Raw genomic sequence first — 12,287 nt, 5'->3', positions numbered from 1 at the left:
ATCAGTGGACAAAACAGAAGATGTAGATTTTATCATAATCCTTTTATTTTCTTCATTTTGTTTCAACAGTAAATACCAAACTATCAGGTCTGTATTTTAACTGAAGACTAGGGACCTAACTGCTGTACCTATTAGGTGTCTAACTGGGCTTAGGTGCCTAAGTACGATTCTATTTCATCCTGTTCAAGTCATGAAAATGTATTTATGTGCCCCTACTTTGGTAATGTACCATCTTATCCTTATGACTGAATCAAAAAAGGCAGTAAGGAGAGGGTAGCCCCACCCACATGTTTCATTTTAACTGTTTTTCAAGGACTTGAGTGGAATGGAATATAATTGAACTTAGATGCCTAAGTCCACTTACAAGTATAATAAAAACAGCTTCTTTTCCACCTAAGTCAGTGTAATTCAATATGTGATGATAAGACTCAAACACTGTACATGCATTTTTCAAAATTTCTTGATAAGAACAATTTTTTAAATCTAACTGAAATGCCAAACACAAATATGAAATAGAATAAAAGATCAATTTTTAAAGTGCTGATTCTTGCCTATAAAATACTAATTCAGGGGTGAGCAATTATTTCAGCTACAGAACCACTTAAGTTTTGGTGAGCTGTCAAGGGCCATAAGAGACCCTGCCCCATGACAAGTACCCTGCCATCTGATCACAATTTTGGGACCAGAAGTCCCATCCCTAATCTCTGACCTTTGCCGCCAGAAGTCCCTCCCCTTGCCCCTAGAAGTACTCCTTTTGGGAAGGAGGTTTGCCATCTTGGAACCAGGAAAAACAAAACAAAACAAATTATATACTAGAAATCAAACATCTATAACAACATATTTTAATTTTATTTAAATAAAAATATTTTGTCCTGATTTGTGTGTATTTGCACTGTATATAAAGAAGTGATTCCATAATAGCTCAAAATGAAGTCTTACTCTTGTATGTTGTGGGGGGGTGTGGGTGGATGAGCATGGAGTTTGTGGGAGGCTATGGATGTGTATGTGAGGTGTGGGGGAAGCTGTGAGGGTATGTGTGGATGTTGGTGGGTATGGGGTGGTTTGTGGAGATGTGTGGGTAGGTATGGGATTTGTGGAGGGCTGTGGAGTATGTGCGGGTGCATGTGTGTGGTGGGCTGCGTGCATGTAGCAGCAACTGGGGCTCCCCCCAGAGGCACGTGACTGTGAGTGTGGGCGAGGGTGTGGGTGGGTGCAGTGTTTGAAGGATCTGTGACTGGGGGGGGGGGGGTTTGTGACTATGGTGGGGTGCACATGGCACCCACCCAAGTGTTCCCCCCCTGGCCCGCAACAGCTCAGAGCCCACACATCCTGCAGCACCTCCCTGCCACTGCCTACAGCACACAGCCCAGCACATCCTGTGCCCACTCTGCACCCCCACCGGCCATGGCACGTCCTGCCACCCCTGGGCATGCAGCAGAGCTAGGGTGGCTCTTTCTGGCTAATGCCACTACTGGCCCCAGCCCTGAGGTCGCAATGCAGACCAGCATATGCAGCCCTGACCCCATGTGCCCTGCCTGCTCCAGGCTTGCCCGTCAGGGCTGAGCAGCAGCAGCAGCTGGGCAAAAACTGTTGCTCAACATGGGGGAAAGCGGCCTCTCCCCTTCGCTACCACCACGCAGTTCTTGGTGCAGCTGCCTGGATCCCACAACATGCCAGGCTGCCCTGTATCTCGGTCAACACCCTGGACTGCCCTGCAGCTGCTCTGCACTGTAATCACTGCCACACTGGGCAGCCCAGAGGTGGTAGGGACAAAGACACAGGGCAGCCCTGCACGGGACAAGCTCCAGGCAGCTGCACCAAGAACTGCCCAGTAGTGGCAAAAGAGAGGAGCCACTTTTCCCCCCATGCCAAGCAACAGTTTCTGCCCAGCTGCTGCCACCGCTGCTGTTGCTACTGCTACTGCTACTGCTCAGCCTGGACGGGAGAGTCTGGAGCAGGCACTGGGGCCCAGGCTCAGCAGTGGTGGTGCAGGAGAGAAACAGCTGCTCAGTGCAGGGTAAAAGCAGCCCCTCCCCATCGCCACTGCCAGAGCTGATATAGCCATGTGGAGCCCGTGCACAGCTGGCTTGTGTCTGCATGAGTATAGGATCCAACCTGGAAATCTACTGAGATGAATGTGTTGGAGAAATATTTGTTCCCTATTTTAAGAAATTCACCGCTATCACAGGTGCCTAAGGCAAAGTAATGCTCTTGCTCTCTTCTTGTGTCACAATGTAAGATTTGAGGCTTTAGGGGTATTTTGTATTGAAGATCCTTAATTCGTAACAGGATATTAAAAGGTGCTGTGTGACTTGTGTTGTATGGAAATGAGGTCTGGATGGATGTTCTTTTGGACTTAACATGCATTATATGGTTTCCTGTGACTGCAGAACCTTCCTTCCAGATCTGTGTTCTTACAGTTTTGACAATTTCTTTAAGTATTTGAATTTGAAGTATCAAAATATATAATTAAAAAAAAATTGTGCATGCCGTCAGCATACCAGACGCACCCAAATAATACCTAAACCTAGTTTTACGAAGGCAAAAAGAAAAAAAGATTTCCACAGTTGTGGCTGACTCTTGAGAGCAAAGACAGAGTACACTCTTCAGCATTAGCCAAAGCTAGTGTTCTAAACCTCCCACAGCTATTGTGAAAGAGTTAACACTGTAGCTCTGATCCTGAACCATGAACCCTGCCCCTCCCCCCCTGAAGAGGAGCACAGCAGCCAGTACAGCTGCCAGCCATGCTTCCATTCCTAGAGAAGAAAAATCAGTTTCCCTGTGTAAGACATGCACCTGAATTTTGGAGGGCTGATTTTTTAGAAAAAGGGTGTATATATGGTATGCAAATAAATACGGTAATAGCTTTCTTAAGTTTGGAAAACAGAGTCGATACAACAGAATTAATAGTTTACACTCAACACAGATGCTTTACGTAATTGTTTTTTGTCTTGGCACAGAAGTCTGTGCAAATCTAACTATCAATAGCAATGATCTCTGGGAACTGTATAATTAATTCACTAAGTAAAACATTTGTTACTCACTTAAAAAGCCACTCATTGGATACTGTTACCATATCAATAGCAGTGTGTGTGTTGCTGCACAGAAGCATGTGGTGATTTTTTTTCCCTGCCAGGCATAATAGTGACAAAACTCATAAAACATTTTAAATATTTCTAGCAGTGTTGGGAGGGACTGTGAGGTTGTGATAAACTTTACATCACTGTTACTAAGATGATATATGAAAGAGATCCTATAAGCTTAATTTTGATTTGTCAAAAGGCTTCTCTCCAGCAAAATAGGGGGAACATCAGAATCCCAATGCATGGATGAAAAGATGGTGGGGAAAAAAGTGGTTTACATTTCTTAGGCATGGAGAAACATTTGCAAAAATAGGTTCTGCCTTAACCAAAATAGAAACAAAGGTAACACCTATATAAATCAAAGTTATAACATCATCTAGAATCCTGTGTTCAGGCTTGATTATCCTGCCTCAAAAAAGATATTGCAGAAATAGTTCAGAAACAGGCACTGAAAGCTATTAGTACTGGAAAGATTTCCATAGGTAAAAAAAAGCCTGAAAAATCTAATATTTTTTACATTACACAAATCAGATGGTTCATGAACCGTAAATTAAATATTACATGGTATAAAAATGTTCATCAGTTACTCCTGTTTATTCTTGAATAATAATGGAATAATCAGTGATGCTGAACAACAATAAATTGAAGCCTGATAATGGGAATGCTTTCTACACAATGTTTAATTAACTTGTGGAACTCATTGTCACAAGGTAAGGCTAAGAACTCACTAGGATTCAAAACTGTAGCTCTTTTATATGAGTAATGAAGACTCCCACAGTTATACTAAGGAAAATAAAATAATTTTCAAAAGGAATATCACCCCCAAGCTTCACGGCATGAGCCAAAACTAACTGATGGGGGTATAGGAAATAAATCTTTTCTATGAAGTAGTTGACAATTTCATAATTCCTCACATGGGCTAGGGACAGGAATTCAAAAAGCCTGAGCCTGAACAGATTCAATCTTTGAAGGTTAGTCTAAATTTTGTAACCAGATAGACATCCCAGAAATGCAGGCACATGCCTGCAGTGGCTCAGGCTACAAGCCAGAGTGCACTAGAGCAGCCCTCCCTTCCCTTCCACAGGGCTGAGGTGAGGGGGGTGTGATCCACCCCCTTGGTAACAGAGCATTTATCAGCTCTGTTATCAGCAATTAACACCCCATCAGAAAACAAAGCCTCGCTCATTACAAGCTCTTCTTAAACAGCTTTTTCCAAAAGAAGGAATGCAGGGACATTACCATTTGAGCTGCCGATTACCTCCAAAAAGCTCTAAGCAGACACTGTCTTATCTACCTTACACAGAATTAGCTAGCATACCACATGCTGTGTTGTGGGACAGAGGAGGAAGGGATCCTTAAGCAACTGAGGGGAGGGAGAGAGGCACAGGGAAGCCAACAGACCTGTTGTGCCTGCAAGTCTCTGCCAGAGCTGCATCCAGGGAGCAGAGAGCTCCGTCCAACCCAGAGAGCATGCTGGGGGTGTCTGGTTTAGCTTAAACCAGCAAAGGGTCTGGGACAGACACTGCATAAACCAGTTTGACCCAAATCAGTTAAGTCTGATACTACATTCAACCAGGTTTATCTCAAATCTGTTTCAGCCATATTCAAACTGGTTTATATGCACTGAACATCTGTTCTGTTACAGGTTTACACCAGTTTCTGATCACTTACACTGGTTTATGTGTTATGTCTGTCCCTAGCCTAGGGGTTTCTTATGTTCTCCTCTGAAATATCTGGTGCTGGCCACTAACAGTGACAGGACACTGGACTGAACAGAGTTCCTGGGTTATGATATGTTTCCATGTTCCAAAGGCCTACACACTAGCCAGCTCTTTGCCTCCTCTTAATTTGTCATAACGGATTTCCAACTGTTTTTGTAAAACTCTACTTCCAGTCTTTAAAAGAGCTGCAATGTATATGATTGGTTGCTACAAGGGAAGGGGTCTTCTCTCTGGAGACTGGACTTTTTGACAGCTCAGTTGGGGAAGCATATTTTAGACTCCTTAACAATTCAACAACAGACAAAACATGGGGCTGATTACTCCTTCTTTCAGGGAAAACTCTTACTCAGGGATTTCAACTTACTTTTACATAAAGAACTCAAACCAATCTTAACTAAAGCCACAGACAATGCCTCCATAATGATCTGCTTACCATACACCCAAGTTAGTAATCACGTCACTCTAAAATACAGGCCTTTGTCATAAATAATTTTCAGAAACTAAAGTGGGAAAAACCTTTAAAATCCTTAGATAACTAAACCTGTGGCCCTCAAGCTTCTAAGACTCGAGGAACCCCACAGAAAATGCCTCTGAAGTCTGATAATAGGACTACTTTCTGCATAGTAAATAATTATCCTGTGGAGATAATGGTCACAACATACTTTGGAAGCCAGGAACTCACTAGGAATTTTAAAAAATAGTAGTTATTTATATGAATAATGAAGAGTTCTACAGTCACATTAAGTAGGATAAAATAATTTTCAGCTCTTAGTTTTCACTTATTTTTTGGCTACAGAAAAATAAGACAGACATTCTTCTTTTGCAAATAACTCAGAAAGACCACAACAGATCAGAATCCTTTTGACACTAGGGATTCCTATTCAAAATCTCTGGTTTACCTTATGAATTGTGTAGATGTTTGAACACCTAACAGTGATAATGTTGTGTGGCATCCCATGGCACCATTAAAAGGATCTCAAGGCATTCCAGACTGCATTGGCACCCTGACTGAAAAAAAATCAGTGAACTAGATAATTATGAGTTTGCATAAAATGCTTCTTTTTAGTATTATAATATACATTTCTTATAAGGCTAAGCATAATTAGTGAACAGTACTCACCAGAATTTTGTACTCCTGATGAATCTCTGTATAAGACAATTTGCTTTCTTCTTCATCATCAAAAACTGGGGAGAAAAAAAGAGACATTTTCTTCTTCAAAATGTACATGTCAGCAGTTAAAATAGTTTTGAAGACATTGGAATATTAAATAGGGACCTTCAAATTAATTAATTACTAAACCTTACACAGTAAGATTACCTTTGTATATTCAAAAGTAATATTTGAACATAACTCTGTTGTCAAGGAAACATAAGTTATGAGCAGAAATAACATGATCTCATTTTGTTTCAGAGTGGATCTGATTAAATCAAATCAATTTAAATTGTGATTTAAACAACTGGTCAGGGAGCCTAAATTTAATCATTATTTTTCTACAAAAAGTGCATTCTTGTTGTTTGACATCCTTTAGTCATTTAACTTCTTGAAATTTTGCACTTTTAGAGAAAGGTAAGAGCTTGACTGTATGTACACAAACTTGTAGAAAGATAATAAGGCTGATGGGTGGGTAATCAGGTCTGTTATCTCTCATCTCCATATACTACTGTTAACAAGGATGTTATCTCTGGAGGCAACGAATTCTCCCTATACCTGAAGAAGGCCATTTGTGGCTGAAAACTTGCAAAGAACAATTTTTCCAACTACTTAGTTAGTCTCATAAAATATATCACATCTAACCAAAAACTTTGTCTGCCTATGATCTCTGGAGACAAATATACAGTTTGAGAACTAAAACTAAGCAACACAGAGATGCTTAATGGGATCTTCTAGACTTAGATCTGAGTCCCATTGGATAGAGTGGTTTTCTTTAATCTACTAATCTACAAAGGAGCCTCTGAGAACTCCTTAAGATTGGGCCCCTAATATAGTCCATGGCCTGCTGTCCATCTCCTGTTCCTTCCATTACTTCAGGCTAGTGTGAAAAGCAGATTTAAAAGCCTGTCCCCTTTCCTGCCCTGATTTTCAGTGGTTAAACTGAAAAAGGTCATAGCTTGCTGACTGTGGCCTCAGCTTTGGCCTGTACACCTTCTGATCACAACTAAGTGGCACAATGGAGATGATTTCTACCTGTGCTGCCATCCCATTATCCAACAGCTGGTGGTCCTTAGGTACATCAGAGGTGATAGAGCTGCTTTGTAGCCACAGCATTTTTCCCTGTTCAGGATCCTTCAATTCAGGGAAAAAGAAAAATGTGTCGAGGGCAGGGGAGGAGGAGTAGAATTCCTCATTATCACCCAGCCAATGTTAAGAACTGATCACCTTATATTGTCAAATAACTCGCAAGATTTCACAGTAGCACCTTTTTTCAATTATGTGCAGATTCCTTCTCAGAGGCAACAAAAGTATGTGAAAAGCCTGTCCTGAACCAAGTGCACAAGAAACAGCACGTGAGCACCTGGCAGATGTTAAGATAATGATGTGATGGCAATCAGAGGAATTTTATGCCCCCTCCCAAACACTGTGGCCCCTGCCATACCAGATGTGCTTGGCAGGATGCACAATGTTTGGGAGGGGGGATAAAATTCCTCAGATCCCAGTCACAGCACTATGGAACTACCCTTGGCCCATCCCTGCAGATCCAGCAGAGGGGTGGGTCTGTCCTAGAGCTGTCCCTATTCCCAATCCAGTTCTAAAACCAACAATCAGCTGATTGTCAGTCCTGGCAATGGGACTGCCCAGCTGCATGTATGGTTTCTAGAACTCACAGGACATCAGGGAGCCTCCCCCCATTCCAGGGTCTACATGCCCCAAGACATCTAAAAACTGCCTGTACAGCTCAGCTCCCCACTGCCTGACATTTTAAAATACCTTGCTATAGCGCATGGGGTCGCCAAATTCAAGGCAGAGGGAGCCCTCTATTTTTGGCACTAGGACTGGGGATGTCATGGTCCTAATGCTGACCTCTACGCCATGCTAATGGTGACAATCAGCTGGATATCAGCATCAGGATGAGGGTACTACACACTCCATTTATGGTACTATACAAACAAGCCATAAAGATATTCCAGGTATTTGTAGAATTTCTTTGCAGCCAGTTTGCCATTTCATGGCACCATAAATTGGCTGAACATGTAGTACTGTTATTATTCATGATGCAATTAACATCTTCATCACATCTTTAATGTAACATGTTCAAAGGACCACAGGCAACATACCAGATGAAAATAAGTGTAGAGTAGGCTCAGAAACTCATGTAAACAAGACTGAAACCAATAATCTCTAAACCTTAATGAGATTAGGTCTTCAGTTCACTGAGATGATACTTGATGCAGCCTGGTAAGATGTCATTACCTCTTTTTTTTATTTTGGTTTTGTTTAAAGCACTGGAAAAGTAGGAAGAGAGGAATTTTAAATTGCCTTTGAGATGGTGACAGAGGTTCTGCTGCAGTCATGTTTTAGCTTACTCCAGGATGTCCACACAGCTGTGCCCACAAATTGTATGCACACAAAAGATAACTGTTTATATTGCCATCACTTATGTTACTTTTTAATGAGAAATTATTCCCCATTAGAAAAAGATCTATTGGAGAATTAACAATAAAAATGCTCCAGCCAAGAGGACACAGATCAATATCACTGCCCCTATGCAAGTTTTTAACTGCCCACAGCTCCCCTTAAGACAGAGTAGGTAAATACCAGTTCCGTGCTTTTTCAGGGTAAAATATCAGGTCTTGCTCAGAAATACAGTGACAATGCTTATTAAAGAGCACCCAACATCAGAGGTGAAACAAATATTTCCATGGAAATAACCAAGAACATCTACTTTAACTATCTTAAAGTAAATAACAGGAAAAGGGGGAGTAAGTCAGAATGGAATTTAGCAGTAAGATATTAATGAGGTGCAAACTGAAACTCAAAAAATGAAGCAACAATTAGTTTAGAAAGTTCAACATATCTAAATTATACATTTTTCTGGGCAAGAACTATCACTTATTGTGTGTATGTGTAACTACCCTTAACCGCTACTATCAAACACACAGTAAAATACAAAAAGTTAAATGGTAAATAAAGACTGTATTTCATATGAACTGATGTTCATAGGGCCCCATTACAGAGAAGGTGGAGAAAAGGGAGTTTGCTTCTTTAAGAGTAAGTGCAGGGTAGGCCAGGTCCCTTTTTCTGAAAATATAAGGCTGCAGCTAACAGCTGGTGAGTTGCTTACAGGATAGCAGAGTGCTCAGGATGGAGCAGAAGCCAGAGCTGGATCCAGGAGAGTGGGGAGCCAATATGAAGCCCACTGAGTGGGAATAGAAGATGCTGAAAGGTAAAGGCCTGACCTCTGTAGGACTGAACCCTGGGAAGGACTAGGAAGCGTAGCCAGCCAGGAACTGTGAACTGTTTGGTTTGCAGGATGGGAAACCTGTGATAGGAGGACTGTTTGGGGATGTGGGGCAGCAAACTGGCAACACAAGGGCTGTTTGAGGGTGCAGCCTGGAACCCCTGTGACATGAAGACTCTCTGTGGAGAGCTGTCCCAACAATGATGGAAAGAGTGAGGCATCTAAGTATCTGTCTCCCAACCTGGACTGAGTGCCCATACTTAATATAAGGCCAAAGTCATGGCAGGCAAGACACTCAGATTTCCAGGTAGTTGGGAGTGTAGAGTGGCAGGTGAGTGATAGCGACCCTAAAGGGGCGGCCAAAAGTGTTAGTCAAAAGGGATAGTCAAAAGTGTTCTATCAACAGAGCCATCACAACTGATGCAAGAAAAACTTCTTGCACATTTATACACATACATCTGTCTGCTACAACACACCGCAAAGAACTCAGGCCATGACAGGACAGGCTGCTTGATGTACCTAGTGGGTCATGGGCTTGAGCCCATCAAGGAACAACTATAAGCCTCCCTTAGTAGGGAGGCCACTGAAACATATCCACTGAGTTTGGGGGACAGCTAAAAAGAAAACAAGGACTAGAGTGAAGTCATAGGTTGAAAGGCAAGGGACACTGAGCAGCGCTCGCTGGTCCTCAAACAAGTCCAAGGAGCCAAGACAAGAAAGTAACCCTGCAGTCCTCAAGGGTCCTTCTGGCCAGAACCTCCTTCCTGGTCAGGTATATCACTAGGGCAGCAGTTGTTAATTAGGGGTATTTGAGAAAGCCCTAAGGGGTATGCACGGGTGGGCAAGGATGGAGCCGCTGCCACGCACCATCCTGCACTGCTGCGCCGGTGCTGCCCACCCAGCCAGATGCCAGGGATGGAGGAAGCTCGCACGCAGCAGCTGCCATCTCTCTGCATCTGGCCACGCACTACCCCTCTCGCCCTTCCCCCGCTCTGCATCCTGCCACCCAGGGTACACTGCTCCGCATACCACCGCTGGGGGTACACTGATCCAAAAAGGTTGAAAACCCCTGCACTAGGGCAAGGAGTCCTGGGACTTGCTGGGGCCACAGATGGGAAGTGCGCAAAAAAAGTGCAGGGAGTTGTGCAGCAGAAGGCTCTGGAGGAGGCACTGAAAAGGCTGTGGCCTGGCACTCCAGGTAGGCATGTGCTAGGACCTCCCTTGCTGGCAGAAGGGACAGGTAGAGAGAACATGAAGTGCACCAGATACATATGCCTGTGGCACCGGCTCCGTGGAGAAGCCACCAGTTGAGATCCCCAGTGGCTAGCGGGATCAGAGTAGCACACAAGTTCATCCACTGGGGACTTAGCATCTGGATGGGATAGGACAATTGAGGGTGCGGAACAGGAGCACGTAGAGCTGGCCATGATGGGCTAGTACAGAAGCAAACCAGCTTGATACCCCCAGCCTACTGAGACAGTGTGGTGGGGGGCCCCACAGGACATGATGCTCTTAGCACTGATTCCTATTTAACACAACATCACAGAAGATGAGGAGTGGGAGGGACTGTGGGAGGTCTAGTCTAGCGTTTCTCAACCCATGGGTCATGATGACCCAAAAGTGGGTCGTAAGTATATATGAGAGGGTTGCTAACAAACTTTAAAAATGGATTCTATTTTAAAGGAGAAAAATGTGGGAAACACAGCTTTTCCCTCGCAGGCTGGCAGAGTTCCAGCCTGCGAAGGACTGCTTGGGGTTCAAGGGAAGGGGGTAACAGGTTGGGAGTGAGGGGCACTGGAACAGGACTGGCCATCGATGTTTACCAATAGGTCCTGGTACAAAAAAGGCTGAGAACCACTGGTCTAGTCCAACCCCTGCTCAGAGCCTGACCAGCCCCAACTACCTCATCCCAGCCGGGGCTTTGTCGATCTGCCCAACCTCCCCAGGTAGCAGGTCCCACAGCTTCCCCACCCTCCTGGTGTGAGAGTTTTCCCACCCAGCCCGGCTCTCAGGGTGCTGCTCAGCCCCGTCGGATGCCCAGTGTCGCCAGATGTACGATAATTATCGTATCTGTACAATCGATAATACTAACAGCATCCAAAATGCACAGTCACTTCTGAGGCAGCTCAATGATGCAGCATAGGCAAAACCCAAGTCCCTCTCACAGAGTCTTAACTCACTTTTGAGTGTGTTGATGGCACTTTCTGACGAGGACTGGCCTCAAAATAAAGAAATGCTTCAACTTTGATGGCCCAGGTCTCACTCCCTTGGCCCAGGTCTCACTCCCTCACCAGGACTTACAGCAAGCAATACAAAGCACATAAGAAGATTAATTTGCATATTGGTTCGCTTTTTTTTTTCCAGTGCAAGATAATTTTTCAGCTAATATGATCATTTTGAGCTCCCAATATGGTACTGTCCTAGCTAAGCGCGGGCAGCCCGTCGGGCCCATCCCGGAGGAATTCGGGGAGCCGCGCCAGCCCGCCCGCCCCGTGGCCCCTCACCCGCGCATTTCTGCTCCATGAACTCCAGGACGGGGCCGGACCAAACAGGCCCGCGCAAGAAGGCGGCGAGGCTGTCCACCACCCAGTCCGCCTCTCCCTCCGCCGCCATCGCGCCGCCACCGCCCTCAGGCGAAGGGGGCGGGCAAAGCCCCGGATGCAGCTGCGGCGGTTGGGGCGGGGGGCTCGGTCACTATGGCAACTCGTCACTCGTCACAGGCTGTTCGGGTGCTCGATGCAACGTTCCGCGGCCGGCGGTTGGGGGCGGAGCTCTCTCCAGTCCCCTCCCCGTCGCCATGGAGACGGGGACGCCATCGCTCTGCCCGGTTCCTCTCTCCTTGCACTGAGCCACCGCGAGGCGGGGCGGGGAGAAAGAATGTTGTGATCCCACCCCTAACAGTATCCGGCCTGCGCAAGCGCAGGAGAAGCCCGCCTCAGCGGTCGCCTGCGGGGTGCGGTGCGCGTTGGGGGTGCGTGCGGCGACGCGTTCCGAAGGCGGGGAGAGACGTTAGCAGCGCCCCTCCTCCCGGTCCTCAGCAGAACAGGGGAAAGCTGCTGCCTTGGTCACGCTGAGGGCTTGGCTCT

At 45.1% G+C, this 12,287-nt stretch overlaps 1 protein-coding gene across 5 annotated transcripts in view; it reads right to left on the bottom strand.

Moving 5' to 3' along the window:
* The window catches only part of CFAP36 (cilia and flagella associated protein 36), a 47,486-nt gene extending 35,461 nt beyond the window's left edge, over nt 1-12,025 (bottom strand). For 3 of the 5 annotated variants that reach the window (XR_016442691.1, XR_016442690.1, XM_090049805.1), the window contains exons 1-2: nt 11,706-12,018; nt 5,925-5,989 (exon numbers count right to left, since the gene is read on the bottom strand). Coding sequence is in view for 1 of the 5 variants with exons in the window: in XM_090049805.1 (XP_089905931.1) it covers nt 5,925-5,989; nt 11,706-11,814 (174 nt within the window). In the remaining 4 variants the exon portion in view is untranslated. Of the gene's footprint in view, nt 1-5,703; nt 5,813-5,924; nt 5,990-11,705 lie in introns of all 5 variants that reach the window. The other 2 variants (XR_016442692.1, XR_016442693.1) reach the window with 2 other exon arrangements.
* Between the last annotated feature and the right edge of the window lie 262 nt (nt 12,026-12,287).

This window comes from Crocodylus siamensis, chromosome 1 (assembly GCF_052110815.1).
Source record: "Crocodylus siamensis isolate JL-2025a chromosome 1, ASM5211081v1, whole genome shotgun sequence".
Classification (NCBI taxonomy): domain Eukaryota; kingdom Metazoa; phylum Chordata; order Crocodylia; family Crocodylidae; genus Crocodylus; species Crocodylus siamensis.
This window is presented reverse-complemented; position numbering and strand designations above follow the sequence as displayed.